General features: G+C 41.0%; 1 protein-coding gene and 1 pseudogene across 2 annotated transcripts in view; both read right to left on the bottom strand.

The window, feature by feature from the left end:
• The window catches only part of REV1 (REV1 DNA directed polymerase), a 108,575-nt gene that overhangs the window by 57,551 nt on the left and 23,455 nt on the right, over nucleotides 1–27,569 (bottom strand). For both annotated transcript variants that reach the window (XM_054727899.1, XM_054727900.1), the window contains exons 2-3: nucleotides 11,630–11,693; nucleotides 10,089–10,215 (exon numbers count right to left, since the gene is read on the bottom strand). In XM_054727899.1, the coding sequence (XP_054583874.1) occupies nucleotides 10,089–10,215; nucleotides 11,630–11,683 (181 nt within the window). In that variant the 5' untranslated portion in view covers nucleotides 11,684–11,693. The remainder of the gene's footprint in view (nucleotides 1–10,088; nucleotides 10,216–11,629; nucleotides 11,694–27,569) is intronic.
• Nucleotides 21,057–22,197, bottom strand: LOC103299687 (DNA-binding protein RFX2-like; annotated as a pseudogene).

The raw sequence follows: 27,569 nt of genomic DNA, 5'->3' as shown, positions 1-27,569 counted from the left end.
ATGTCAGCTATCACCAGTATTATTATTAAACTAGAGGCCCAGTGCACAAATTTGTGCACAGGTGGGGTCCCTTGGTCTGGCCAGCGATTGAAGCCTATGGGGGGGGGGGGGGGGTGTCCAGCCAGCCAGGGGGAGGGACCCCAGGACGTTGACTGGCCAGGGGGTGGGGCCGTAGGAGGCTGGCTGTGGGAGCACACTGACCACCAGGGGACAGCTCTGCATTGAGCGTCTGCCCCCTGGTGGCCAGTGGGCATCATAGTAACTGGTTGACCGGTCGTTCTGGTCATTCGGTCATAAATGTCACTTAGGCTTTTATATATATAGATTATTATTATTATTATCTCTTATTCCAAAGCAGGAAGATGGAAGGAACTTCAGGGCTGCTCTCTAATTTTTTTTTCAATCCATAATCTCACCTACAAGTCCTTCTCTTGATGCCCACCCTTCCGTACCTTTGCCTTCTAGAATGTCCTGGATGTACTGGCAACAATAAGAGAATGAAAAATCAAATTCAGGGAAAATTCTATATTCTGTAAATCTTTACAACTGGTGTTACACTAGAGAATGTCACAACTAAAAAAACTTTTTGAGATCTAATAAATATTTCATTTCCCAAACTGGTATAAATGAGATTAATCAAGTTAAACAGTCTGGACCAATTAAAATAAAAATTAACATTCCTCAAACTCCATTACACATTCTCACTGTACATACTATTTTAGAATATAAAGAAGGTAACTTAATCACCAAAAAAATCACCACCACAGATTATCACTGACATTTTGGTGAAGATCCTTTAAGTAAACAGTGACTCTGAGGCTGGGTGGTTCACAAGATGACTTTACGGGGGGGGGGGGGGGGGAGATATAGCATTGGTTCTAAAAATAGATTATTAAAGGGACATGTGGCAATCAAATTTTTTCCTTAAAGCTCTATTAAATTTTTAAACATGTAAGTTATTGTTCATTAATAAAGTTTCTTATAAATGGCATCAATTTTAGGCACATAAACAAATCAAAAACTAGAGAGATTAAGGTAACTTTCTAAAGTTATACACAGCTAGTGGGGCAGCCACAATTCAAGTGCCAGTCTACCTCCCCCAAAACTCATACTTGATCAGCCTTAACATGATGCAACCCTGGATGCAACGTCTGGTTTCAGTTGCACGTTAACAATGAAAAGTCTTGGGCAATGACTCATCTCACTTAGCCTGTTTCTGAACTGACAAAATGAGAGGCTAGACTAGGTATTTAAGATCCCTTACACAGCTGTTGTACAATTTCTATGCACTATAAGTATTATCTCCAGCAAACAAAATTTGCAGACTATTTCAAAAGTTTGTGAGAGAAAGCAAAGCAAATCACATCACACCCAATTTTATGGGTAAAGAAACTAAAGCAGAAAAAAAATGTAAATGAGGAAAAAAATACACACACACACATAACTCATATATTTTGATTACCTATTAAACTACAATGTCTTACACACATAACAGGTACAAAATTCAAGAAGTTTAAAGTCATGAAATGTAAAGTACTTAAAGCAAATAAGGTTTGTTATGGCCAGTATAAAACATGTGGTATAAGGGAAAACACAGTGAACTGAAGACCAAATGTCCTGATTTTAGTTTGGCTCTGCCATAATTAATTGGGTGACATTAAGAAATTTTCTAGCCCTAGCTGGTTTGGCTCAGTGGATAGAGCGTTGACTTGTGGACTGAAGGGTCCCAGGTTCGATTCTGGTCAAGGGTACATGCCTGGGTTACAGGCTCCATTCCCACTGGGGGGCGTGCAGGAGGCAGCCTATCAATGATTCTCTCTCATCACTGATGTTTCTATCTCTCTCAAATCAATAAAAATAAAGTTTTCTACTACCCAGCCAGCATGATTCAGTGGTTGAGCTTCGACCTATGAACCAGGAGGTCACGGTTCGATTACCAGTGGTTCAAGTTCAAACCCCAGTGTGGAGTGTGCAGGGGTGGCAGATCAACGATTCTCTCTCATCATTGATGTTTCCATCTCTCTCTCTCCCTCTCTGAAATCAATACACACACACACACACACACACACACACACACACACACACACGCAAAGAAGTTTTATATAGAAACACAAGATCCAGAGAAAACAACTGATTAATAATACTTTTCACCTATAACTGTGTTTCTCACTGAACAGGACTGTACAATTTAAAAGACAAATATCTTAGAAAGCTTTGCAAAGCTATACAATAGGTTTCCTAAGGAAAACCAGTGGTAACTCAGGAAATAAAATACCAAGAGTACTGACTGACTGAGGAGGCACTGTCTAGCGAAAGCGAGGTGGGGTGAGTGCTGCTGGATTGTCTTCTCAGCCCAATTCTGCATATTTCAAAGCAAAACTTAAGAATACAGGTGGTTACACTTCTTGAGCAATAGAATGTGGAAAGTTGTTAATTTATGCAAGAGACAAAGTAATCTTGGTCAAAAAATGAGAAAAATCTAACTGAACATTAAGGTTTCATATTTTATTTTAGAACAACTGTACTATTTTAGGATGTAGAACTGATACAATGGCAAGATAGGAAAAAGAAGTCTCAAATGACTAAGCTAAATGAATGTCTTTTCCTTTTTAAATTTTAGTTTAGTTTAGCTCTACCTCCTCTTTTCCCTCAAAACAGCTGTCTCAAACGACGCACAAGTATGGAGGGCAAAACAAAGTGGGGACAGTTCTGCTCACTTCATGTATGTCAGACTATGCACCTCAAGTATTTGATTCCATTTATGATTAAATATATGCCAGACCCTGACCAACTTCATTAGAGAAGCACAGTAAAATTAAACCAGGATTAAACCTCTATAGACCTGAAGCCAAGTCATGCTGGCTAATAAGCATTTACTAATGTTCAGTCAAGTACAAAACACCAAAGGAAATAAATTAAGAAACTGCTCTGCCCTAATGAAGGAAACATATGGAGAAAGACATTTAAACTAAGGATTTTCAATGTTTTTAAATAGCAGGACCCTTATTTCAAATGAACTCTTACAAAAAATTCCCCAAAATACCAATCAAATAAAAGTAGTAACATAAAGTTTATTATGTAAGTTCAATTAGTAATATATACTCATTGCCATTTTGCATTTCAGCATAGTACTGAGGAAATCCTGACTCACACACATTACAACTATTAACATTTGCAATTACTTAATAGATACTAAGTATCTCAATCCAGTTTAAAATTATATTCCACAATACTCCTGTGAATTTCATAGAACATTCTTTTTTTTATTGATATCAGAGAGGAAGGGAGAGGGAGAGAGAGATAGAAACATCAATAATGAGAGAATCATTGATTAGTTGCCTCCTGCACGCCCCCTTACTGGGGATCAAGCTCACAACCCGGGCATGTGCCCTTGACCGGAATCGAACCCGGGACCCTTCAGTCCACAGGCCGACGCTCTATCCACTGAGCCAAACCGGGGCTGCTGATCAGCCCCGCCTTTCTGATCAGGCCCTGTTGATAGGCCCAGAGACGCTGACTGGCATAGAAATCGACAAATCAGAACCAAACCTGGGTCAACTGTGAGGAGCCAATGGCTGCCTAGGAGGCAGAGCTTTTGATGCTGACTGGCATAGAAACCAACCAATCAGAACCAAATTGGCTGGCAAAGAAGGGCAGCTGGGGGTGAGATCAGATCTGCAGGGGAGGGTAGTTGGGGACAAGATCAGGCCGGCAGGGAAGGGCCATTGGGGGCGAGATCAGGCCAGCAGGGAAGGGCAGTTGGGGGCAAGATCAGGTCGTCAGGGAAGGACCGTTGGGGGTGAGATCAGGACAGCAGGGGGGCAGTGAGGGGTGACCAAGTCAGCAGAGGGGGGCAGTTGGGGATGACCAGGCCAGCATGGGGGGCAGTGAGAGGCAACCAGGGTGACAGAGGGGGGCAGTTGGGGGTGACCAAGCCAGCAGGGGGGGCAGTGAGAGGCGACCAGGCCAGCAGAGGGGGGCAGTTGGGGGCTACCATGACAGCAGGGGGGCAGTGAGGGGCGACCAGTTCGGCAGAGGGGGGCAGTGAGGGGCGACCAGGCCGGCAGAGGGGGGCAGTTGGGGGTGACCAGGCCAGCAGGGGGGCAGTGAGGGGTGACCAGATGGGCAGAGGGGGGCAGTTGGGGGCGACCAGGCTGACGGGGGGGTGGGGGGTAGTTTGGGCGATCAGGCTGGCAGGCAGAGGCGGTTAGTGGTGATCAGGCTGGCAGGCGAGCAATTAGGAGCCAGCGGTCCCTGATTGTGAGAGGGATGTCCAACTACCGGTTTCCATGGTAGTCGGACATCCCTTGAGGGGTCCCGGATTGGAGAGGGTCCAGGCTGGGCTGAGGGGGACTCCCCCCACCCCCCGTGCACGAATTTCGTGCACCGGGCCTCTAGTGGGAATATAAAATAGAGCCACTTGAGAAAATTTGTCAATTTCTTAAAAAAAAGTGAAAATGCAACCACCATGACCCAGCAATTGCACTCTTATGTACACAAGTGTTCATCGCCCAAACCAGGATATAACTCAGATGTTCTTAAACAGGTGAATTATTAACAAATTGTGGAATACCCAAAGGATAGAAGACAGTTCAGCAATACAAAAGAAAAACCTACCGATACAATGACTTGGATAACTCTCCAGAGTATTATGCTCAGAGAAAAAAGAAAAAAGCAAATCCCAAAAGATTACATATTTATGTAACATTCATAAATATGTATGAATGTATTCTTAAATATGTATTCTTAAAATGAAAACGTATAGAAATGGAGCCCAAGAAAAACAAAGTTGGAGGAATCACAATATCAAATTTCAAGTTATACTACAAAGCCACTGTAATCATAACAGCCTTGTACTGGCACAAGAAGAGGCATATAGATCAATTTAACAGAACAGAGAATCCAGAAATCAACCCAAGCCATTATGCTCAATTAATATTTGACAAAGAAGGCAAGAGCATACAATGGAGTCAAGGGAGTCTATTCAATAAATGGTGTTGGAAAAATTGGACAGATACATGCAAATAAATGAAACTAGACCACCAACTTACACCATACACAAGAATAAACTCCAACATATTTGGCAATGATACATCTGATAAAGGATTAACGTCCAAATATGTAAGGAATTCATAAACTTAACAAAATTAAGACAAACAATCCAATTAAAAAATGAGCAAAGAACCTAAATAGACACTTCTCCAAAGAGGATATACAGAAGGCCAAGAGACATTATGAAAAAATGCTCAGTCACTGGTCATCAGAGAGATGCACATTAAAATGATAATGAGATATCTCCTCACACCTGTCAGAATGGCTACCATCAACAAATCAACAAATGACAGGTGCTGGCGAGCATGTGGAGAAAAGGGAACCCTAGTGCACCGCTGGTGGGAATGCAGACTGTTGCAACCAATATAGAAAACAGTATGTAGTTTCCTCAAAAAATTAAATATGGAACTGCCATTTGACCCAGTGATCCCACTTTTAGGAATATATCCTATGAAATCCAAAGTACCAATCAGAAAGAATGTACATAGCAGCACAATTTACAATAACTAAAATCTGGAAACAGCCCAAGTGCCCATCAGTGGATAAAAAAGCTGTGGTTCATTTATACCATGGAATACTATGCAATAGTAAAAAGGAAGATCTCTTACACTTTGAGACAGCATGGAGGGACCTGGAGAGTATTATCATGCTAAATGAAGGAAGTCAGTCAGAGAAAGATAAGCATCACATGATTGCACTCATATCTGGAATCTAAGTAACAAAATAAACTGATAAACGCAGTGGATCCAGAGATATGGAAGCATGGAACAGAGTGGGGAATCTCAGAGGGAAGGAGGGGGAAGGTGGGTGGGTGGGAGGTAATCAACCAAAGATGTTATGTGCATATATGCATAACCCGTGGACACAGAAAATAGGATGCTGAAGGCCTGGGGCATGGGGGGGGTTTGCGGGGGTGGGCTGGAGGGGGTCAATAGGGGAAAAAAGAGGACATATGTAAGACTTTCAACAATAAAGAATTAAAAAAATAAATAAATACAATTTTTTTTTTTTTTAAAGGAGCCCAGATTAGTTAGTTGCCAGGGGATAAGAGGTACTGAAAGCAGAAGAGAAGGATGTAGGTTTGGCTATAAAAGGGCAGCACAAAGGATCCTTGTGGTGTGAAAATGTTCTTTATTTCGACTGTATCATTGTCAATTTTCTGGTTGATACTGTACTACAGGTTTATAGGATGTTTCTATTGGGAGAAACTGGGCAAAAGGTTCATGAGTTCTGTATTATTTCTTAAAACTGCATGTGATTCTACAGTTATCTCAAGATGATTTTTTTAAGGTATATTTTTATTTATTTTAGAGAGAGGCGGGGAGAGGGAGAGAGAGATAGAAACATCAATGATGAGAATCACTGACTGGCTGCCTCCTGCGCTCCCCACACTAGGGATCGAGCCCACAACCCGGGCATGTGCCCTGACCAGAAATTGAACCATGAGCTCCTGGTTCATAGGTCGATGCTCAACCACTGACCCACACCACTGACCCACACGGGCAGGGCTCACAATAATTTTTAATTAAAAAGAAAAAAATGATGGAAGACAAAGAAGTTAACCTTAACAGAGAGAAGATGATGCTTTTTGGGGGGAGAGGGGGCAAAAAGAAGAGAGAATGGATTGACAGAGGCAGAGTATCCAAAAGGCAGAGGATCTTATCTCTCAGCTCAAGTTCAGTGCTAACTGGGTTAGAAGAAATAAGAGTTATCAAAGAGAAGTTCAGATGGAAGAATTGGAAGCTTTAAAAGAATCAAAAAAACTTGGAATATTAAAGTCTGCAGGGAGCATGATTAAGAATTAATAAAACAGCATTCCCTACTAGTCTTCCTGCATCTAAAGCACTATTCTTCACTTGCTAATTCATTACACGGGTGTTGATTCTGTTTTATCTATAAAGCTGCAAAGTTTTCACTAAAACAGATTATTTTTCTAAAAAAAGTCCATCACCACAATTTGCATGTCCTATGAAATTCTGCATAATGGAACTTCACTTGTAGAATTATAATGTAACAATAATAAGAGTAAAAATATTATTATCTCTACCCTAAAGAAATGGATAGTGATAATAATGGGTTCAAAATAAATAGGTTCAAAGAGAAAATGTCTTATGGTCACCCAAAACCAGTGACAAAAGTGGTTAGAATTCCAGACTTTCAACCATGGTAGTGATTACTACAAATACTTATTTTTTTCTCTCTCACACAGTCTCTTTTTCTTCCTCTTACGTGAATAAGGTGCCATGGCAAATTGGGGACTTTCATAACTGACTACTGTAACAAGCAATGTTTATTTCTTTTTGTTAACATTTTGAATCTTTTATAATACATCTCAAGAAGGCCTGAGGAGCTTCAATGTTCCAGAATACCTAAGTAGAAAAGTTGCATGTGAATTTTTCCAAAGCTGCACCAGCAATTCATTTTAAGAATTTATTGTCAATGATGCCTAATAAAATTCAACCAGACAAATATATCAGTTAATTAAAGTTAACTGTAAAATTCAACAAATATTTCCTGCGTGGTTACACCCAGTCACTGTAGAGGTACCAAGGATACAGTAGCAATGAAAATTTATCTCCTGTTCTTGTCTATAGTAAGATCTTAAAAATGCTAAGGCGCAGACAAATACAAGGTGCCACATAGGAGCATGAGAAGTCAGCCATGCCAGTAAGAAGACAATCAGACAATCAAAGGGAAGCTATGTATAAATAGACTTATAGATAAGCAGGTATCAGCCAGTTGAGAAGTGGAGAGGAAAAAGTATGAGGTTGACACAAATATGAGCAGCCATTCATGTCAAAATACACTTAAGTTATCTTAATAGGAAAGAAATCCTAAAGAGAAGAGAAACTTTAGCAGGAACATCTGACAGCCAGTAGACAAGTGGTAACTGTCTTTACAGATGAGAGAAAGCTAAAATCTAAGCTGGCTATGTGGAAGTCCAGAAGAGACTGCTTAGTACCAGTGAAAACAAGAGAAATGCATGAAATAGGGGTACAAGGCACCTCCCAAAATAGGCATGTGGATAGGTGGTAAAACAAAAAGTTCACAGTTGAAATTCTATGTAACAAAGTAATTAGAATTCCGTATCTCCCCCCACCTCCCTCTGGACTCACAAAGAAGACTATCCTGACCCTTCCAGGTACCAGACTCAATGACAATAGGCATAGCAGAGGGGAGAAGTGATGTAGGGAATGAAAATATAATAGGAACATTAAATAAAACTCTACTTTCTGAGAGTTATGGCGCATTGCTTCCCCCTAGCCACCAAAATGCTGACAGTTGGATTTATATGCTGCTCTAAGCAAGAGTGTGGGAAATCTTACACATATACCACCCTCCTCCTCCATCAGCCCCCAAATCTATAGGTAATTACAGTGGGAGATGCCAGGAGCCAGTTCCAGCATGTCATAATGGCAAGAGTTTCATCAAAAGGTTGATGGAACTTGGGGACTCAGCAAGGGCTGAGTCACATATGTTATCACCTGCTGGAATGGCTGAAAGGCATTTCCCCCAAACCTGAATAGGATGACTGTTTGCTGCCAGACAGCTCAGGGCATCTTAATCTACATGTTATTGCCTCCTGTTGGCCAAATACCTGAACAGCCACCATAGGCTATTCCCCAATCTGACAATGCTTCTGTAGGAAACCCTAACCTTTAAAGTGTATAGATCCACCTTGCCTTAGGACAATTTGTGTTAATAAAAAGCAAGGGTCCTGAGACAAGGAGAACTTAGCTCCTTCTGCTAGGCTCCTCTGACCCCCAATGCTTTTCAAAATTATCTTTCGTCTCTGGACTCTTACTTAATCTACGCACAGCCTTTCTCCAGATTGCTGAACCCTTCTTAATGCTGGAAGAAGAACCCCAGCACGGAGATTTACCAGTGAGGTGGCCTTACAAGATCTTCCTATATTGAAGTTCACAGTTTACAAGTACCACACATGTGTGGTCAGCTTCCAATCAGCTGTTTAATCAAGATCACTACTGTTTTTAATTTTAAACCTCATTGACTTTAAAAAAAAATGTTTTTATTGACTTTAGAGAAAGAGGAAGGGAGAGATAGAAACATCGATGATTGGCTGCCTCCTGTACGCTCCTTACTGGGGATGGAGTGTGGGCATGTGCCCTGACCAGTAATCCAACTGGAGAACACTTGGTACATGAGACGAAACTCAACCTAACTGAGGCTACACCAGCCGGGCTCATTTGACTTTTTAAAAACTAAGTACTTTAGCCCTAGCTGGTTTGGCTCAGTGGATAGAGCGTCAGCCTGGGGTTTGATTCCTGCCAAGGGCACATGCAGGAGGCAGCCAATCAATGATTCCCTTTCATCATTGATGTTTCTATCTCTCTCTTCCTCTCCCTTCCTCTCTGAAATCAATAAAGATAGAACACACAGACACACACACAAAAAAACCCTAAGTACTTTAATAAAAAATAAAAAAAAAGACAATTGCAGGCCCAGCTGGTACTGTTCAACAGTTAAGTGCCGACCCATGAACCAGGAGGTAATGGTTCCATTCCCAGTCAGGGCACATGTCCAGGTTGTAGGCTCAATCCCAGTGGGGGTTATGCAAGAGGCAGCTGATTGATGATTCTCTCTCATCACTGATGTTTCTATCTCTCTCTCCCGTTCTCTGAAATCAATCTAAACATATTAATTTTTTAAAAAGAGACAATGGCAGGTATAGGTGGAATAGCAGTAAAAGTGAAGGAGTACCTAACAAAGAATTTTACTTTTATCATTTTTATATATATAAGATTAGAGGCCCAATGCATGAAAATTCATGCAAGAGTAGGCCTTCCTTCCCCTGGCTGCCAGCATCAGCTTCCTTCCAGCACCCAGGACCCGGACGGAGGCTTCCCTCCGGCCCCCCGCAGGCATCCAGGACCCGGGCTTCGCTCTGGCCCTGGCTTCGTCCGGAAGGACACACGGTCTAATCAGCATATTATTATAGGCAATTTAAAAAGAGTCACTCTCAATCCTAATAATAATGCATGCCAAGAGAACCTAAAAAGTAAAAAGTACTCAACCTGTATATCCATTAACATAGATGGCAACTCCACTAAAAATTGTAGATGAAGTTCCATCCTTCTGCATTTCAGCATCTGATCGAAACTGTTCCTCCAATTTCTGGACCTTGGCAGCCATATATCCACCCTAGAATTAAAGAAAAGGTAAACACTAATCACAAAAGTTATATTTTTATCCCCTTCTCCCTTTTCTTAAAGAAACTTCTATTTAAAGGGACTTTATTCTGTGCCAATGACCAAAGTATAATGATGACAAAGGTGTAATGCTAAACATGAACCAGAGGCAAGGCAATAAAACAGGCAGGTCAAAAGAGACTTTCCCCTCTTTTGACTCAATTTTTAATAATTCTTTAACATTTTTATAATAATAAGTTATTTCAAAATATCAGAAACAAAATATAAAATAAAATGTCAGAAATAATAAATTCAATGCCACAAAATATTGTTCTTATCTATAAAATCAAGCAAAAGTTACATCAAAGTTTAAAGCAATTAAAATTTAACAAGTGGTCAATAAATGTACATTTTAAATGGGCTTCCACTATCTTCTGTATATAGGAGGCTTAAAATAACTTCATGTAAAATGAAGCAACTTGAAAAAAACAGTATAGTCCTCCATACATGTAGACAAGAATACAATAAAGGATTCAGTGGCTAAATTCTGGATCTAATCAATCTATGACAGTAGTACAAATTTTTATTAGATAACAGGAACCTCAAAAATAATATTAAAACATTATCATTTTTCCTACAGACCTTTACAAATCTAAAAAGCATGGCTGAATTCAGCTACATTTTCCCCAAATATTTAAATAATTAAACTTAATTGATTTAAATTATCAATTAAGTTTTATTGATTTATCTAGATCAATTAAAAGTATCAATTAGGTCTTTAAAAGAAAGCAGTAGGTATGCAGAAGTGGTACACATTTTTTTCAAAATGAAAATGACTTCATTGTTTTTCATTATTCAAATATTGAATGCTCACTGCCATTTTTTTTTTTAAATATAAAGAAGAAACTAAATTAGCTATGATCCCATTCGTTGTTAACATTTTAGGATCTTATTTTCAAAGTTTGTATCTATGCCTCAGAGCATAGCAGCTTTACAAAAACAGAATCATATATGTCAATATTCCTTTATAACACAATGCCTTGACCCTTTTAAGTCAAGGCCATCTGCCAGTTTAAGAAATATAAAGCTAAATAATGGCTGCATAGTGTTCCACTGTATAGAGATAATTTATTTAACCAATTCCCTATTCTTGGATCCCTAAGTTTTCCTGTTTTTCAGTATTATTAGCAATGCTGCAATAAAATTATCACACAATAAATAGTGTGCACTATAATATTTATTTTCTCAGGATAAAATTCCTGCAAGTTTAGGGGTTCAAGTTGAGCTTTGTACACATTGTGAAAACTCAGAGTTGGTATCTAAAGTGATTTATAACTTAGAAAATGGCTTAAATCACATTATAAGCTATAAAAAGAATGAAAAATACCTAAACAGTTCAATATAATTTTTATTCTTTTAAAACACACCCATTTTCCCCAGCCATCATTTTCAGCTCGCCTCCTCCATCCACCTCGTCTCATGGTGGAGTTTCTGTATTAGGGAGAAAAAATAAAATCAATTTTATAACATAATATACTAATTTATATTTTACTTCAGTATCAAGAAAAATAAAAAAATTAAAATACAAATGTTTAATTCATAAAAGTTGAAAGTATAATACCAAGTGAAGAAACTTATTCCAAAGTTTCACAAGTGACATTTGTTCCTAAAAACACCCTCCTACAGGTGTGTGTATCAGGTTTTAATTATAAGTACTTTAAAATTAAACTGGAAAACCTTTTAGACATTCCTGAGCACCAATCCTAACACTTACTTACGTAAAACATCACCAAATGTGACTAACATGATCGTGATTACTTGTTAAGGATTCTTCAGTGTTAACAGAATCTAAGAAAACACATTCCTTTATGAAATGACCTATAAATATAGCTCTTAAACTGTGTCTTTGCTATTGCCGACTGGGCACTTAAGAGTGCATTCACAGTGTAATTCATCTATTACGCAAAAAGCCCTTTAAAAAAAATCAAGTAAAACAACACATCTACTAAGGTAGTGATTTTCAACTGGTGTGCCACACACAAAAAAATTTTTTTTAATCGTCACCAGACTACATGCTTAGAGAGAAAGGAAGAAAGGGAGGGAGGGGGACAGAGACAGACAGAGACAAAGCAGCACTGATAAGAGAGAGAAACCTCAATGGGTTGCCTTCCACACATGCGCTGACCAGGAATCAAACTGGCAACCTTTCAGTGCACAGGACAACACTTACTACTTCTCTCAAGTTGAGGCCAACCACTGAGGCACTCCAGTCAGGACACAGAATTTTTAAAACATGCAACACCTGACTAGTCAGTCAGGGGCACACACCTCTTCTCCCTTAGATTGTCCAATTAAAACACGACAACAGCCAACACAACAGCTGTCTGGTGTGAATGAATCAAAGTTACACCTATTTTTTTTGTTACATTGGCAAAATATGTATTGTTTGGTATGCCATAGAATTTTGGTAATTAGTTTATGTGTGCCATGAGATGAAAAGGTTGAAAAGTGCTGATCTAGGGATTGGATGCAGAAAGATTATCACTGATAAACAAGGAAATCTGGCATTTTCCTTAAGGCAACACTTGACCATCTGTACTATAAAATTACCAAAATGACCAAATGATAGCTTAGTGGCTAGCAAGGTATAAAATGACTCGTAAGCCTGGCTGTTGTGGCTTAATGGTTGAGCATCAACCCATGCACCAAGAGGTCAGGTCAATGGTTCAATTCCCAGTCAGGGCACGTGCCTGGGTTGCAGGCTGGATCCCCAGAAGAGGGCGTGCAGGAGGCAGCCAATTAATGTTTCTCTCTTATTGATGTTTCTATCTCTCTCTCCCTCTCCCTTCCTCTCTCTCTGAAATTCAATAAAAACATTTTTAAAATATTAAAAAATAATAAAATGACTTCTACATCAAAGCATAAGGCTAACCCTAAATGGCTACATCTTGAGTCATGACTGCATTATCCTTCATAAAATTAACATGATTTCCATTTAGGCATTTTTTTCTTCTAGTAACTACATGTAGTTTAATATCAAATGGTTACCCTATGTTACTGGAGAAGCCTTATACATTATCCAAGTCAAATCAGCTTTGATATGGTTTTTAAGATTTTGTTATTGAGTAACATCTTAGGACATAACAGCATATATTTTCTTTCAAATATTTCTATTCTTGGTATATTGTGGGACGTAGTTTCTCCCTTCTGACACTTATGTTAATTATGAATTTTTACTGTCTACCTTTGAAGGGTGCCTAAAAGATGTGTGGAGATATGCTCAAAGAGTTAGTCCAACAGAGCAACAAGGTGCAAAGTTATTAACCCTGATTAGGGGCTGTTGGCGCTAAGGGAGAAGCTTTGTTTTTTCAAGTTTGATAAAGGCAGGGGCATGGCTACCTAAGGTTCATCATGAGTCTCAGAAGTGCCATATTTGCTTTGCTGAATACTTGTGTTCAAGAGGCTTACTTTGTTCAGTCCCTCAAAATTTTCCCCCTTATCTTAAATGAGTCCTGGGAAATGGGTTAACACACAGTTCTTGACATCATATAACAGAATCCATATATCTGTTCTAACAAGTAAAGAGAGTTTGGGAGTTCTGGCTATTAGATTAAGGATGCATACCCACAAAAAGTAAATGCAACAATCTGATAAATGAGGCAAATTTTAAAAATACAATATATTTTTAGTTTAATTCATTTGCCCAATCATTTAAAAGCCTCTTATTTAAGATATACTGTGTATCCACTGAGAAAGGCCAATATGAAAATCCTTACTGATGGGTTAATGAGGATAGACAAGTACGAAACAAAGCTGTAATAAAAAAACAAAAACGAACAGATTTTAAAGGTTCTTTACCCATTCCAGAGTAATAAAGCTATCCTGGACAAATGTTTAAAGCTTTGTAAAGTAAAAGGAATGAGAATAAAGGACTTAAAATTGTAATTTCATCATTTCCACTAATTTGACCCATGTACAGCAAATGCCTATTGGTCCTGGATTCAAACAATAAAACCCCAAAAAAGGGAAAAGGAAACAAGAAACATAATTAATTTTATATATTCAAATTCAACTTGAGAAAATTTTCATAACAAATAGTAAACTAAACAATGTGGACCAAAATTCCTGGTGACGAAGAGGAAAGCTACAAAAAACATTGTTTTTTAAAAATTGCCTCAAGGCATTCAAGGTCTAGCAAATAATGAATTACTGAGCCAAGATTTAGAAGATGACAGAGAGGACACCTGCCATCAATTGTATAACTTTCTCTTATCAGACAGTCAATGCTAAGCAGTTCAGTATATAGCTGTAGATTACATTTCCTATCACAGCAAATTATGTCATCTAAGAAATAACTTAGAGATCATGTAAAGAAGAACCCACACTAGACTACTAACGGCATACTACTGTTTGTAAAGCATGATACTATAGTAGGCACTACTGAGACAAATGAAAAATAGGCACTCTGTATGAGTTCTAAAATTTCACAATCTAAAAAGAAATGAGCACCAATCAAGGAAATACTAGCCCTACAAATAAACTTAAAAGAAAGATTTCAGGCAGGAAGAATGGGGGAAGAAACCAGCAAACCCTGGAGCATCAAGTGAACTACATGACCCAGATCTATACTCCTGGTCAAGAGCAGTGACAGATCATGCTGGCATGCAGCAAAGCTACCTGAACTGCATGGCCAAATAAAAGGGAGACTCAGGTGACAGGATGTAAACAATAAGTAGGTTTATCATACTTCTGCTGAGATGTACGTAGCATCAAAGACTTCCCTCATTTTGGTTAGATCCACATTCATCTGCTTTCTGATACTCAAGATAGCATAGAATGAAAATATGAAGAATATGCTAAACATGTAAAACTGCCTTGCCCAGCTAGCATGGCTCTGAGGTTGAGCGTTGACCTATGAACCAGGAGGTCATGGTTCAATTCCTGGTCAGGGCACATGCCTAGTTTTCAGGCACAATCCCCAGTATGGGGCATGCAGGAGGTAGCCGATCAATGATTCTCTCTTATCATTGATATTTCTATCTCTCCCTCTTCCTTTCTCTCTGAAATCAATAAAAGATAAAAAATTAAAAAAAATTGCTTTTAATCTTGTTGTATTGATAGGAAGTCAATAAATTCTTGTTGAATAAAGAAAATAAATCCTATCTAATAAAGAGGGAATATGCTAATTGACCATCACTCCATCACAAAGATGGCTGCACCCACAGCTGAGGTCAAGTTCCCTTAAGGAGCCTTCTTCTTTTTTTTTTTAAAAAAAATATATTTTATTGATTTTTTTTACAGAGAGGAAGAGAGAGGGATAGAGAGTTAGAAACATCGACCAGCTGCCTCCTGCACACTCCCTACTGGGGATGTGCCCGCAACCAAGCTACATGCCCTTGACCGGAATCGAACCTGGGACCCTGGAGTCTGCAGGCCGATGCTCTATCCACTGAGCCAAACCGGTTTCGGCAAGGAGCCTTCTTGAGCAATCAGCAGGGACCTGAGGCTACGCCCTCCCTCGCCCCCGTGGGGCTTGACAGGGGACCTCAAGGTGTGCTTCCTGTCCTGGTGCTCGGCTAGGGGACCTCAGGCTGCTCCCCCTGCCAGGTGGGGCTTGACAGGGGACTTCAGGCCGCACCCTCCTCCCCAGCACCGGGCCAGGGGACCTGAGGCTGTGCCCCCCTGACAGTGGGGCTTGATGGGGACCTGAGGCTGCGCCCCCCTCCCGGTGCCGGGCCGGGGCACCTGAGGCTGCACCCCCCTGCCTGGCGGGGCTTGACGGGGGACCTCAGGCCATGCCCCCCACCCAATGGGGCTTGACAGGGGCTCTCAGGCCATGTCCCCCACCTGGCGGGGCTTGACGGGGGACCTCAAGGCACGCCCCCCATCCTGCAGCCAGGCCAGGGGACCTGCCCGGCGGGCCTTGACAAGGGTGGGACTGGCCAGGTTTGGATCTAGCCCAATGGGGGGAGGGAGGGACAGCCGGGTCTGGGTCTCATGTGATTTTGAGGCGCATGTGGGTGGGTGGGGACTTGACTCTGAGTCCCCCTTTTAATGTGCATGAATTTCATGCACCAAGCCACTAGTTTATATATAAAGCATAGTAGTAATAGCAGTATGTCCCAAGTATAGTATACACCAATACTAATAAAGAGGGAATATGCAAATTGACCATCACTCAGCCACAAAGATGGGAGCACCCAATCCTCTCAGCCCCGCCGGTGTCCCCCAGTCCCAGGGAGGGCGGCCCCTGAGAGCAGGCAGCGTGAGTGGCCTGGTGGAATGCTTGCTTCGTCGCTGCGGCGACAAGGCAAGCATTCCACCCTGGCCACGGAGGGCCTCTGGGCAGTAGGCACGGAGCGGTCGGGCGCGGAACGCTTGCGTTGTCACCCCGGGACAAGGCAAAGATTCTGCACCCGGTCGTGGATGGGTCTCTGGCTGGGGAGGGCAGCTGGAGGCCATGAGGCTGGAGGGGAGGGCAATTGGGGACCATGAAGCTGGCAGGGGAGGGCATTTGGGGGTGATCAGGCCAGCGGGGGCGGGGGGGGGGCAGTTGGGGGCGAGCAGGCCAGCAGGCAGAGTGTTAAGGGGCAATTGGGCAGGCAGGCAAGTGAGCGGTTAGGAGCCAGCGGTCCTGGATTGTGAGAGGGATGTCCGACTGCCGGTTTAAGCCCGATCCCACAGGGACATCCCCCAGCAGTAGGACATCCCTTGAGGGATCCCAGATTGGAGAGGGTGCAGGCTGGGCTGAGGGACACCACCCCCCGTGCACGAATTTCGTGCACCGGGCCACTAGTATATCAATATTCAAAACTCTACCTTGCATATTTAATCTTACCTACTCTTTTTATTTCAAAACAGCTTTCCAAAAATTCACAATAGAATCCTGTGCTGTTTAATAGTCAGCAATATGATAGACACTCCTTCCTCAAAAAGTAGCACAAACAAGATTAGCAAATGACACACAATTTTGGTGCTAACAAGAACCACAAAACAGGTAGAATTAAGTATAAATCATTTAAAGCAGCGGTCACCAACTGGTGGTCTGTGAGGTCCTAAAGCTTGGCGACCGCTGATTTAAAGGGTTCTAAAGACTATGGTGCTTCCTAGGAAGCCTGAAATCAGGAAGTAGCTAACATAAAACCCTGACCTTGGAAACTGGTATGCCATAAATAAAAAGTAAGGCTTATGTTTCTGCTAACCAGTAAGAATCTTTGAAAAAGGGGCTTTGTTAGTGCCCTGACGCCATTATCCAGGGAAAAATTTCCCCACTCTAGATGACTCATTTTCTTCTTCAAATAGTGCTCTCCCTAGCATGGAGGATGGCAAGAAGTCAGGCTATCACAGCTTGACAGAAACAGTCCACAGAAATAAAACTGTTCTCATCCTCTCAGTTACCCAGAACCTTCTGAATTACTAGTATTATGTTACTCTTGACTAACCCCACTCACTAAGAGAATGTCCTTCATGGACAAGCCATCCAATTCCCAAGGCAGACTTGTTAAGTAAAAAGTGCCTACTAGTTTTCAGATGAAATTCCTGCAGACTGGGTTCCAACCTACTAGGTGTACCAGTTAATAATAAGGATTTTTTTCAATAGATGGAGTTACACATATGTTGATATATATGCAATTTGATATGTATGCTATTTTGTTGTATTGACAGCAAGCTTCAAAACTTCATATGTCAAATTTGCTGAAGGTGTTAACATCATATATATTTTTATGCTTAAAAATGTTGAATTTCGTGCCAAAAAAAAAAAAAAAAAGAGCATTTGTGGGAAGTTTTAATTATTTTGAAGAAAAGTGCTGCTGAAAGCTTCGGGAAGCTTATGGTGAACGTGTTCCATCTCAAGATACTTGTGAACGCTGGTTTAAAAGCTTTAGAAGTGACGATTTTTAAAAATATATTTCATTGATTTTTTTTTTACAGAGAGGAAGGGAGAGGGAATAGAGAGCCAGAAACATCGATGAGAGAGAGACATCGATCATTTGCCTCCTGCACACTCCCTACTGGGTATGTGCCCGCAACCAACGTACATGCCCAGACCAGAATCAAACCTGGGACCCACCCTTGAGTCCGCAGGCCTACACTCCATCCACTGAGCCAAACCAGTTAGGGCTAAAAGTGATGATTTCAATGTGAAAGACAAAGGAACGTCCAGGTCAACCGAAAATGTTTGAAGACCAACAATTACAAGCATTATTGGAGGAAGATGCATGTCAAACTCAAAAACAATTTGCAGTAAGATTAAACATTGCTCAGCAAACAATTTCCGATAGTTTACAAGCATTGGGAAAGATTTTAAGGAAGGAAAATGGGTGCCACATCAATGAACGAAAGACAAACAGAAAATCGTAAAGTCATCAGTAAAATGTTGCTTCGACGGCATGAAAGTAAGTCTTTTTTGCATCGAAATGTGACTGGCGATAAAAAGTAGATTTATTTTGAAAATCCCAAACACACAAAATCATGGGTTGATCCAGATCAACCATCAACATCGACTGCAAGGCCAAATCGCTTTGGAAAGAAGACAATGCTCTGCCTTTGGTGGGATCAGGAAGGTGTGGTGTATTATGAGCTTCTAAAACCAGGTGAAACCGTTAATACTGATCGCAACCGGCAACAAATAATCAACTTGAATCACACTTTCATCGTGAAATGACCAGAATGGGCCAGAAGACATGGCAAAGTAATTTTGCTTCATGATGACGCACTATCACACACTTCAAAACCAATTAAAGACACGTTAAAAGATCTTGCCTGGGAAGTATTAACCCACCCGCTGTAATCACCAGACCTTGCTCCTTCAGATTACCACTTGTTCTGATTGATGGCACACGCACTTTCTGAGCAGCACTTAAAAACATACATATGAAGAAGTGGAAAATTGGGTCTCTGAATGATTTGCCTCAAAACAAGAAAAGTTCTATTGGGACGGTATTCACAAATTACCTGTAAGATGGGGGAGATGTGTAGCTAGTGATGGACATTACTTTGAATAAATCACTTTTAATGTTTCTCTTGAAATTATCATGTCTTCTTTGATTACAAAATCTGCCACTAATAACCGGTATACCTAGTAGTTCCCCAGTGCTTGATGGTTCTGAGGAAAGTGATCAACATTTCCAAAACTGTAATGCACAACCTAAAATAACCTACCAACTTCTTATCCAGCAGCATTACAGTAGAAACCAACTACTGGGTTTTAAAAAAAAATTAAGTAAGCCCTGGACGGTTGCTCAGTGCAGACCAAAGGATTGTGGTTCAATTCCCGGTCAAGGGCATGTACACCTCTGTTGCAGGCTCGATCCCCAGCCCCAATTGGGGCGCATGTGGGAGGCAACCAATCAATGTGTCTCTCTCATATCGATGCTTCTCTCTTTCTCCCCTCCATCCTCCCTAAAAGTATCAATGGGAAAAAATATCCTTGGGTGAGGATTTTAAAAAAATTAAGTTAAAAAAATGAAGAATGAATTTATGTATGCAAAAGTACCCTTATCCTTAGCACTTAAACATGAGCAACTACTATACTAATATTATACCAATGCCGGGTCACAACACTGAGGCTCTCGTCTCAATAAAAAAGTTATGTTAACTTGCACTCAGAAGCATCTCTATGGAGCCATGAACTGGCTGTGGAGTGGATAGAGCTGGGAATAAAGAGTTGGGGGTAAAAACAGCAAGTAAGATTCCACTCTCTAAACCCACTTCAATTTTGGCGGCTCTGCTTTTATAAGTTTTATATTATTTATGATCTGAATAAGATTCTTTTTGAAGAAAAAAATCAAATTGAAAAAGACTGAAAATTTGTCTCTGTTCTATATTCCTCTGTGACTCTACAAAAGGGAAATGTCCAAAGTCTTGAAAGGTTCATAAACCCATCAATTAGTCCTCAAGTAATCTATCTATAATAATAAATAATATGCTAATTAGACCGGAAGTCCTATGGACGACCTTCTGGACGAAGCCATGGCTGCAAGGGCCGAGGCAAGCCACCATGGCTGCAAGGGCCGAGCCTCTTGCACGAATTTTGTGCATCAGGCCTCTAGGAAATTATAAAGACGAACAAAGTTAGAGGCTGTTAGTGCAGTGGTGTCGGAACCCAGTGTCAACATGTAATACAGCAGCCAGCCAGGTAAGTGAAGTTTAAAGCAAAATAACAGCAGCTCTATCAAGAATGAGCCCTGGGACACGTACAATGTAAAAGATTTCCTGACTCTCCCATTCTTATAAGGATGTTCAAAATGCTATGAAGAACCTTATGAAGGGCCTGCTTATTAAAAAGCATAAAATTACTTATGCATACTTCCCCCTTAACTTTATTTCATCGTTTGCTGGAGTGTACATTTCACTCTGGACTTCAAATGTGCATTTTTTGGGGGTGGGGGGTGGGAGGGGAGGCCTGTGTCTTTATTGTCATTTGTAGTTTTCCTCATGGAATCCTGCAAAGCACAAGAGAGAGCCTAAGGCAGAACCCAGCTGGCACTAGGAAAGAAGAGGCAAATCATTACAGTTCACGCGTCATGAGCTTGAGCTTCAGTGCCTCCCAGTAGGGAGGTATATATTTAAAGACATTCTTTCTGTCTGATTTCATCGAAGTCTTAAAACTCTAAGACCAAACATGTGATCATGATGGACTTTAGGTTTATAGAATTAGCGTGCACTGCTGCCCCAACTCTCACCCCGGCGAAGGCCAAGGTAGGCACAGGGCTCCTGCTTGATTTGAATGAGAAAAAATATAGGGCACCAAAATGTACTGCAATACACATTCAAAACAATTGGAACACAAAACGATTGGTATAAACGTATTTCCAAAAAGAAAACTATTGCACTGCATTAGACGCCTCACATCTAATGCAATGCAATAGTTACCACCGATAGACCAGCTGCAGGGTCTACCAGCCTGACGTCCTGAAGCGCGATGCTCTCCTGCAGCAAGACGCAGCCCAGGTCAGGCGCTTGGGGACTCGGGGAAGACCTGGAAGACAACTATGTACTGCTTGCTGGTGGTGCTGGCTCTTGGCGGCCATGGCCTGCTCAGCATGCTGTGTAGGCTGTTGTGCAAGCCATAGTCCCCAAGGCTATCCGGTTGCTGGACTGGCTGGTACCTCGGTTTTTGATGCACCAACTGCTGCCACATGGCAATGTACTGGGTGTCCTCCTGCAGCCAGTTCAGGGGCAAGCCTCGCTTCAGATGGATCTCATAGTAATGACACTTGGGAGTTGCCCCTGGCGCCCAGCTGCTCTGTCCTCAGGCCCATAAACACGCAATAAATCATTTTCCCAAAGGAGGTGGCATTCACAAGATCCAGCTTATGATCCTGGCAGTGCCAAAGGTAATGGTTATAAAGAGAACTTCAGGGGAGACTGACGCCTACAGCGGTTTCATAATGATCTACCAGCCACAGAAAATGGCTGTTGAGTAAACTGCTTTTGTGTGATGTGATCCCTTGGCTTTTTTGGGGTTTTTTGATCACCATTGCAAGCGTTGCTGGTGTTGACCAGGAAGTGTGGTCCAGGGAGTGTCTGGTGCTATCCATCCCCCCATGAATGAGAGGCTCCCATGTTACAGATGAAGGGGATGCCCACCATGCTGTCAGAGGGGACTGCTGTCAGGAAGGAGCCTGCCACAGTCATCTGGACATAAGATGCTGCGATGCTGGTGCCATACATCAGAGGCTTGAGATTATAGACATAAGCCCTCTGCAGGGTTCCATTTGTGTAGATGGCATCTCTGCCTTCCACATACTGCACTTGAGGGAGTACGGGGCGGTAATATGTGCTGCATGGACTGGACCTGCTGTGGCAATGGCTGGATTCTGGGGAAGGAGATTGGCTGCATCTGGGCCCCTTTGGAAGCTGAGCTCATTGCCCAGACCAGCACCTTCTGAGGGGAGGCTGGCACTGGCCACGCCACAGGTGCCTGGGCAGCCACTGACAAACACAGAACCACAGAAGCTGTCGAGTCCGCTGTACCCTCTAAACTCTGCATGCTCAGTTCTGAGATAATGTCATAGGTTGCACATAAGCTGATCCAGTTTTCTGGAGTGTCGGCTGGAAGTTTGGGCAAGAGTTCCCATGGTGGCAGCTGATGCTGCTACTGCTGCATGTTGGTCCCCTTTAGTAAACAGTCTTCATGCAGCAACAGTCACAAGGGCTCCTGCCTTTTCCGACCTTGGCCACCAGCCTGCCACAATGACGGGGCAGGGTGTTGTTCCGAATTTGCATATTAAAAGGCTAGTCAACATGGATCCAAGATGGCGGCCGATGGGAATGGCAGGCTGCAAGATAGTGTGTGAGTGAGAGAGCAAAAGGAGAGTACGTGGACATGTGGGGAGTGTCTGTATTTGTGAGTGAGGGGCAACTATATTCCACAAGACTATTGAGGACTGGCGGACCAGGCTCCCCTGGCTGAGCAGCCTCTACTACTGCTGAAATGTCTCCCGGAGTGGCCGGCTCTGCTGCAGAGACTGCGCCATCTTTAAGGGGAGCGTGGCTGTGATCGGAAGCCCTGCCTTACCTTCAACCAGGGAGACCTCAGATACCTGCCAGGACCCTACAGCTTCATTGGCCAGGGACAGCTGCCTCAGCTGCAAACCCACGAACACCGAGACTCCAGCCTCCGTGGCCACCTAAAAAGTTTGCCCAGGGGGAGACAAAGTGGTGCCAAATACTTGAATGGGTCCTGCGCCTTCTCACAGAGCAGATAGAAGGAACAGCTGAATCAAAAAACATCCACCCAGAATTGGTGAGTTAAACACAGCTGGTGAGGCAATCTGTGGACAGAAAGGTCAGAGATCGCCTAGAGAGAGCTCTGCCTCCTCAGATTCAGCTGGGTGTTTGTTGTTTGCATTCACCTCAGAGTGTTTGTTGTTTGCATTTTTTGGATTAGCTGTTGGTTTCATGTAGTTTTCTCCCAATATACACATATATTTTCCCCCCTTCCTTTTTCTTCTCTTACATTTTTTCCTTTCCTCAATATCATTTTTTGCACTCCTTTCTCTCCCCTAATTCTTTTTTCTATGATGGTCACCTTTATTTGGGGTTATTGGTATCGTGAATACATTCGTGTTTGGTGCCCTGTGTGTTGTGTCTTGTCGTGTTGTATTTTGTGCCTTTAACTCAACACAAGAGAGAGAGAGAGCTACATAATCAAACATGCTGAGGAGTGAACATGGGGAGACAAAGAAATAGCCTGTATATGAAAGAAAAGGAGGAATCACCAGAAAAGGAAGTAAATGAAATGGAGGCAAGCAATATGTCAGAGAAAGAATTCAGAGCAATGGTCATAAGGTCACTGAAAAGGATGGAAGACAAATTCAATAATATGTGTAAGAATGAAGAGGAAATAAAGAAGAACCAAGAAGAATTGAAAAATGACATTGCTGCAATAAAGGACACAATAGAAAGCATCAACAGTACACTAGAAGAAGTGGAGGACCGCATCAGTGAGCAAGAAAACAAGGTAGGAAAAAAATACCCAAGCAGAGCAGCAACTGGAAAAATAAATTAAAAAACAGGAGAGCATAAGGGAACTTTGAGACAACATGAAATGAAACAACATCCGCATTATAGGGGTCCTGAAAGGAGAGGAAACTGAGCAAGGAATAGAAAACCTGTATGAAGAAATAATGACAGAAAACTATCCTGATATTGGGAAGAAGAAAAAACTCATACAAGTCCAAGAAGCTCACAGAGTCCCAAACAAGATGAACCCAAAAAGAGTGACACTAAGACACATTATAATTAAATTGGCAAACACTAACCACAAAGTAAGAATCTTAAAGGCTACCACAGAGAGACAGAAAGTTACCTCAAGGGATCTCCCATCAGACTATCGACTGCTCAACAGAAACACATCAGGCCAGAAGGAAATGGAATAAAATATACAAAGTCATGCAAAGCAAGGCTCTGAATCCAAGAATACTGTACCCAGCAAGGCTATCAATCAAAATTGAGAGTGAAATCAGGAGCTTCACAGACAAAAAAAGACTAAGGGAGTTTATTACCACCAAACCAGCAATGCAAGAAATGCTAAAGGGACTGCTGTAGAAAGAAGAAATAGAAAGTGAAGGAACACAGGCATAAAGAATTAAAATGGTGACAAACAAGTACCTATCAATAATAACTTTAAATGTAAATAGATTAAATGCCCCAATCAAAAGACATAGGGTAGCTGAGTGGATAAGAAAACATGACCCATTATATCTGCTGTCTACAGGAGAACCACCTCAGATCAAAGGACTCACACAGACTGATGGTGAAGGGATGGAAAAGGTTTTTCAGGCGAATGGAAATGAAAAAAAAAAAGCTGGGGTAGCAATACTTATATCTGACAAATTAGACCTCATAGTGAGGGCCATAACAAGAGATAAGGAAAGCCACTTCATAATACTAAAGGGAACAATTAAAAAAAAAAGATATAACTCTGGTAAACAAATATGCACCCAATACAGGAGCACCCAAATACATAAAACTTCTGGAGAATATCAAGGGAGAGAATGACAGCAATTCAGTCATAGTAGGGGACTTTAACCCTTTGCACTCACTTGCTTTTTTCGATTCCTTTATTCTACTGCTAACCGTGTCGAGTCACACTTGACATCCGAGTACAAAGGGTTAATACCCCACTAACACCACTGGATAAATCCTCTAAACAAAAACTCAGCAAAGAAACATCCACAGCAAAGAAACATCCATCCTAAATGACTCCCTAGATCACATGGAACTCACATCTTCAGAACATTTCATCCCAAAGCCACAGAATAAACATTCTACTTAAGTGCACATGGGTCATTTTCAAAGATAGACCACATATTGAAACACAGGCAAAGTCTCTTCAAAATCAAGAAGATAGAAATCCTATCAAGCATCTTCTCAGATCAACTACAGTACAAACAATGAAAAAAAAAATCAAACACTTGGAGGCTAAATAGCATGCTATTGAAAATGACTGGGCTACCAGAGAGATCAAAGAAGAAATAAAAAGCATGATGGCAACAAACTACAATGAAAACAAAACAATCCAAAATCTATGGGACACAGTGAAAGCAGTCTTGAGAGGGAAGTTCATAGCTCTACAGGCCTACCTCAAAAAATAAGAAACAATGGTAATAAATTATCGAACCCTACAACTCAAAGAGTTAGAGAGCAACAGGAAAAGCCCAGAGTAAGCAGAAGGAAGGAAATAATAAAGATCCGAGAGGAAATAAACGACATAGAGACCAAAATACAATACAAAAGATCAACAAAACCAAGAGCTGGTTCTTTGAAAGGATAAACAAGATTGATGGACCTCTAGCCAGGTTCACCAAGAAGCAAAGAGAGAGGACTCAAATAACCCAAATCAGAAATGAAAGAGGTGAAGTAACAACCGATGCCACAGAAATACAAAGGATTATGAAAAAAATACTATGAACAACTCTATTCCAACAAAAATGGACAACTTAGATGAAATGGACATATTCTTAGAAAAATACAAGCTCCCAAAACTCAATCAGGAAGAATCAAAAAACCCGAATGGGCCGATAACTACTGAAGAAATTGAAGCAGTGATCAAAAACCTTCCAGCACACAAAAGCCCTGGTCCAGACGGCTTTACAGGTAAGTTCTACCAAGCATTCAAAGAAGAACTAAAACCTATCCTCCTCAGACTATTCCAAAAAATTCAAGAGGAAGGCACACTTCCAAGAATATTTCTATGAAGCCAGCATTACCCTAATTACAAAACCAGATAAAGACACCACAAAAAAAGAGAACCACAGGCCAATACAATTGATGAACATAGATGCTAAAATCCTCAACAAAATTCTAGCAAATTTGATTCAGCATTACATTAGAAAGATCATACACCATGACCAAGTGGGATTTATTCCAGGGATGCAAGGATGGTACAATATCCGCAAATCAATAAATGTGATACATAAACAAATTGAGAGACAAAAATCACATAATCATATCAATCGATGCAGAAAAAGCATTTGACAAAATCCAATACCCTTTCTTGATAAAAACTCTCAGCAAAGTGGGAACAGAGGGATCACACCTCAACATAATAAAAGCCTTATATGATAAACCTACAGCCAACATCATACTCAATGGGCAAAAACTAAACTCATTTCCCCTGAGAACAGGAACAAGACAGGGATGCCTACTTTCACCACTCCTGTTCAATATAGTACTAGAAGTGCTAGCCATAGCAACCAGAGAAGAAAAAGAAATAAAAGGTATCCAAATTGGAAAAGAAATAAAACTGTCCTATTTGCAAATGACATGATACTATACATAGGAAACCCCAAAGACTCCATAAAAAAACTACTAGACCTAATAAATTAATTTGGCAATGTAGCAGGATACAAAATTAACACCCTGAAATCTATGGCCTTTTTATACACCAATAATGAACTCACAGAAAGGGAAATGAAAAAACAAACAAACAAAAAACACCAAAAAACCATCCCATTTACCACTGCACCAAAAAAAATTAAAATACCTAGGAATAAATTTAACCAAGGAGGTAAAAGACCTGTACTCGGAAAACTACAGGACATTGAAAAAAGAGATAGAGGAAGACATAAACAAATGGAAGAACATACCATATTCATGGGATGGTAGAATTAACATTGTTAAAATATCCATACTACCCAAAGCAATCTACAGATTCAATGCAATCCCCATTAAATACCAATGGCATACTTCAAAGATCTAGAACAAACTCTCCAAAAATTCATCTGGAATAAAAAAAACCATAGCAATCCTGAGAAAGAAGAACAATGTTGGAGGGATCACAATACCACATATCAAGCTATATTACCAAGCCATGGTTCTCAAAACTGTCTGGTACTGGCACAAAAAACAGACATATAGACCAATGGAACAGAACAGAGAACCCAGAAATAGACCCAAGCCATTATACTCAATTAGTATTTGATAAAGGAGGCTGGAGCATACAATGGAGTCAAGACAGTCTATTCAATAAATGGTTTTGGGAAATTTGGTCAGATACATGCAAAAAAACAAAACAAAAATGAAACTAGATCACCAACTTACACCATACACAAAACAAACTCAAAATGGCTAAAGGACTTAAATGTAAGACAGGAAACCAAAAAAATCCTACAAGACTCCATAGGCAGCAAAATATTAGACATATGTTGTAGCAATATCTGTACAGAGACAGCTCCTAGGGCAATGGAGACTAAGGAGAAAATAAACAAATAGGACTACATCAAAATAAAAAGCTTCTGCAGAGCAAAAGAAACCATCAACAAAACAGTAAGAAAGCCCACTGCATGGGAGAACATATTTACCAATGCTATTTCAGATAAGGGTTTAATCTCCAAAATTTACAGGGAACTCATACAA

Source organism: Eptesicus fuscus, chromosome 16 (genome assembly GCF_027574615.1).
Source record: "Eptesicus fuscus isolate TK198812 chromosome 16, DD_ASM_mEF_20220401, whole genome shotgun sequence".
Classification (NCBI taxonomy): domain Eukaryota; kingdom Metazoa; phylum Chordata; class Mammalia; order Chiroptera; family Vespertilionidae; genus Eptesicus; species Eptesicus fuscus.
Note: the sequence above shows the minus strand (reverse complement) of the source record. Positions and strands in the feature narration are given on the sequence as shown.